Raw genomic sequence first — 2,984 nt, 5'->3', positions numbered from 1 at the left:
ACCTTCGAGGATTATACATTTCTAGCAACAAAATCGCCACAGGCGGAAGTGAAAGGAGTAGCCTTCGGCTTTTCCAAACGAACTTGTCATTGTCCTTCCCAACGTTGTTGTTGTTGTTTTCCTATAATCGCTGTCAGTCGTTGTTGTGGTTGCTCGTGGGTAACTACAGTGTTTACTCGGTAGTGTCGACGGCTTACAAGGCAAGCACCATGGACACTGACCATGCGAACCTAAATGACTTCAGGGATCGCGATCTGGCCACGCGCATGCGCCGCTGCAATTACGAAAAGTACAAATCCCTGGTGCGCATGCACTTGTCCTTTGAACTGGAGCTGAATACGGATGAGTAAGAGGATCAAGAGGACCTGCATATCACCATTATTAAATAACTCCCCTTCACAGGTTCGATCTCCCCTGTCACGAGATCGTCTACGAGGACAAGGGCAAGCTGAAGAAGTGGAACCGCTTGTCCAAAAAACATCGCCTGGGCCACGGAGCATCAGCTGCCACATCCTGTGCCGCCGGCTCTGGCAGCAAATCCGTGGGCAATAGTCCCACAGAGACACTGCAGCAGCAAATTGACCCTGGATTCCTGATGCACCTTCAAGAGCTCAAGGAGTTCCTCATGCTGGAGAAGAGTATGTACATATAGACATCCCATAATGAAGGTTTTTCAAATTATATTCTTATATAAACTAGATCTCACCCAGGAGGGACTGTTCCGCAAGGCCGGAGCCGTGTCCCGGCAAAACGAACTTCGGATGCACATCCAGCACGACAAACCACTAAATTTAGAACAGGCTGGCTTCTCGGCCCACGACTGCGCCACCGTTTTCAAGGGATTCCTTTCGGAGCTGCCAGAACCCCTACTCACAGACGCCCACTATCCAGCCCATCTCCAGATAGCCCCGCTCTGCCAGGCGCTCAATGGTCAAGTGGCAGCCACCGCCGAGCGACAGCGTCACCTGCTCAACTCGGTGCAGCTGCTGCTCCTGCTTTTGCCCGAAGAACATCGCGAACTCCTGCAGCACATCATCGAAATGCTGCATGCCGTGGCCCAGCACGAGAAGAGCAACAAGATGAGCGCCGAGAATTTGGCCACTTTGTTTACGCCCCATCTGATCTGCCCCAGGCAACTGCCGCCGGAGGTGCTGCACTACCAGGCCAAGAAGATGGCCAGCATCGTGACCTACATGATCGTCCGCGGACTTGACATCTTCGAGGTGCCCGGCAAGCTGTCTACAGACATCCGGGCGTACTTTCTCGAGCGCAAACGAAAGAAAACCATGTCGCCGGAACAAACGCTCGACGAGTCCATCTCGGACGTCTCGACGGTCAACACGGTGTACACTTTTGTAGACCGCGCCGCCACTGCAGCGGCCACCAATACGAATAATACGGATACGGAGCTGGCGCAGCTTTATGCCCACATCCAGAGCATGCCGGAGTCCTCCAAAAAGCGACGACTGATCAAGCAGTTCAACAAACAAATTTTGTTTGTTGAACTGCTTGATCAGTCGTCGCTTTTTGGAGGACTCCGGCATGCTCTGGATGTGGGCATAAAGCTGCGCCAGCTCCGTATCCGTATTATTCGTATTGGTGGCCGCTGCAGTGGCGGCGCGGTCTACAAAAGTGTACACCGTGTTGACCGTCGAGACGTCCGAGATGGACTCGTCGAGCGTTTGTTCCGGCGACATGGTTTTCTTTCGTTTGCGCTCGAGAAAGTACGCCCGGATGTCTGTAGACAGCTTGCCGGGCACCTCGAAGATGTCAAGTCCGCGGACGATCATGTAGGTCACGATGCTGGCCATCTTCTTGGCCTGGTAGTGCAGCACCTCCGGCGGCAGTTGCCTGGGGCAGATCAGATGGGGCGTAAACAAAGTGGCCAAATTCTCGGCGCTCATCTTGTTGCTCTTCTCGTGCTGGGCCACGGCATGCAGCATTTCGATGATGTGCTGCAGGAGTTCGCGATGTTCTTCGGGCAAAAGCAGGAGCAGCAGCTGCACCGAGTTGAGCAGGTGACGCTGTCGCTCGGCGGTGGCTGCCACTTGACCATTGAGCGCCTGGCAGAGCGGGGCTATCTGGAGATGGGCTGGATAGTGGGCGTCTGTGAGTAGGGGTTCTGGCAGCTCCGAAAGGAATCCCTTGAAAACGGTGGCGCAGTCGTGGGCCGAGAAGCCAGCCTGTTCTAAATTTAGTGGTTTGTCGTGCTGGATGTGCATCCGAAGTTCGTTTTGCCGGGACACGGCTCCGGCCTTGCGGAACAGTCCCTCCTGGGTGAGATCTAGTTTATATAAGAATATAATTTGAAAAACCTTCATTATGGGATGTCTATATGTACATACTCTTCTCCAGCATGAGGAACTCCTTGAGCTCTTGAAGGTGCATCAGGAATCCAGGGTCAATTTGCTGCTGCAGTGTCTCTGTGGGACTATTGCCCACGGATTTGCTGCCAGAGCCGGCGGCACAGGATGTGGCAGCTGATGCTCCGTGGCCCAGGCGATGTTTTTTGGACAAGCGGTTCCACTTCTTCAGCTTGCCCTTGTCCTCGTAGACGATCTCGTGACAGGGGGAGATCGAACCTGTGAAGGGGAGTTATTTAATAATGGTGATATGCAGGTCCTCTTGATCCTCTTACTCATCCGTATTCAGCTCCAGTTCAAAGGACAAGTGCATGCGCACCAGGGATTTGTACTTTTCGTAATTGCAGCGGCGCATGCGCGTGGCCAGATCGCGATCCCTGAAGTCATTTAGGTTCGCATGGTCAGTGTCCATGGTGCTTGCCTTGTAAGCCGTCGACACTACCGAGTAAACACTGTAGTTACCCACGAGCAACCACAACAACGACTGACAGCGATTATAGGAAAACAACAACAACAACGTTGGGAAGGACAATGACAAGTTCGTTTGGAAAAGCCGAAGGCTACTCCTTTCACTTCCGCCTGTGGCGATTTTGTTGCTAGAAATGTATAATCCTCGAAGGT

The 2,984-nt window shown here is 53.0% G+C and overlaps 2 protein-coding genes across 2 annotated transcripts; one reads left to right on the top strand and one right to left on the bottom strand.

Annotated features, from left to right (window-relative positions):
• Positions 1-5: 5 nt before the first annotated feature.
• LOC119559713 (rho GTPase-activating protein 19-like) lies at positions 6-1,484 on the top strand (the record flags this gene model as incomplete). Its single annotated transcript, XM_037872775.1, has 3 exons — positions 6-346; positions 403-638; positions 700-1,484. Coding segments are annotated over 3 exons (1,362 nt in total), but the record flags the coding sequence as incomplete, so codon positions are not given.
• Positions 1,485-1,496: 12 nt separating this feature from the next.
• On the bottom strand, positions 1,497-2,979 carry LOC119559712 (rho GTPase-activating protein 19-like; the record flags this gene model as incomplete). Its single annotated transcript, XM_037872773.1, is given in 4 exon segments — positions 1,497-2,284; positions 2,346-2,571; positions 2,573-2,582; positions 2,639-2,979. Coding segments are annotated over 4 exon segments (1,365 nt in total), but the record flags the coding sequence as incomplete, so codon positions are not given.
• Between the last annotated feature and the right edge of the window lie 5 nt (positions 2,980-2,984).

Source organism: Drosophila subpulchrella, unplaced genomic scaffold (assembly GCF_014743375.2).
Source record: "Drosophila subpulchrella strain 33 F10 #4 breed RU33 unplaced genomic scaffold, RU_Dsub_v1.1 Primary Assembly Seq340, whole genome shotgun sequence".
Taxonomy (NCBI): Eukaryota; Metazoa; Arthropoda; class Insecta; order Diptera; family Drosophilidae; genus Drosophila; species Drosophila subpulchrella.
The sequence above is the reverse complement of the archived record's forward strand: the minus strand, read 5'-3'. Positions and strand labels throughout refer to the sequence as shown.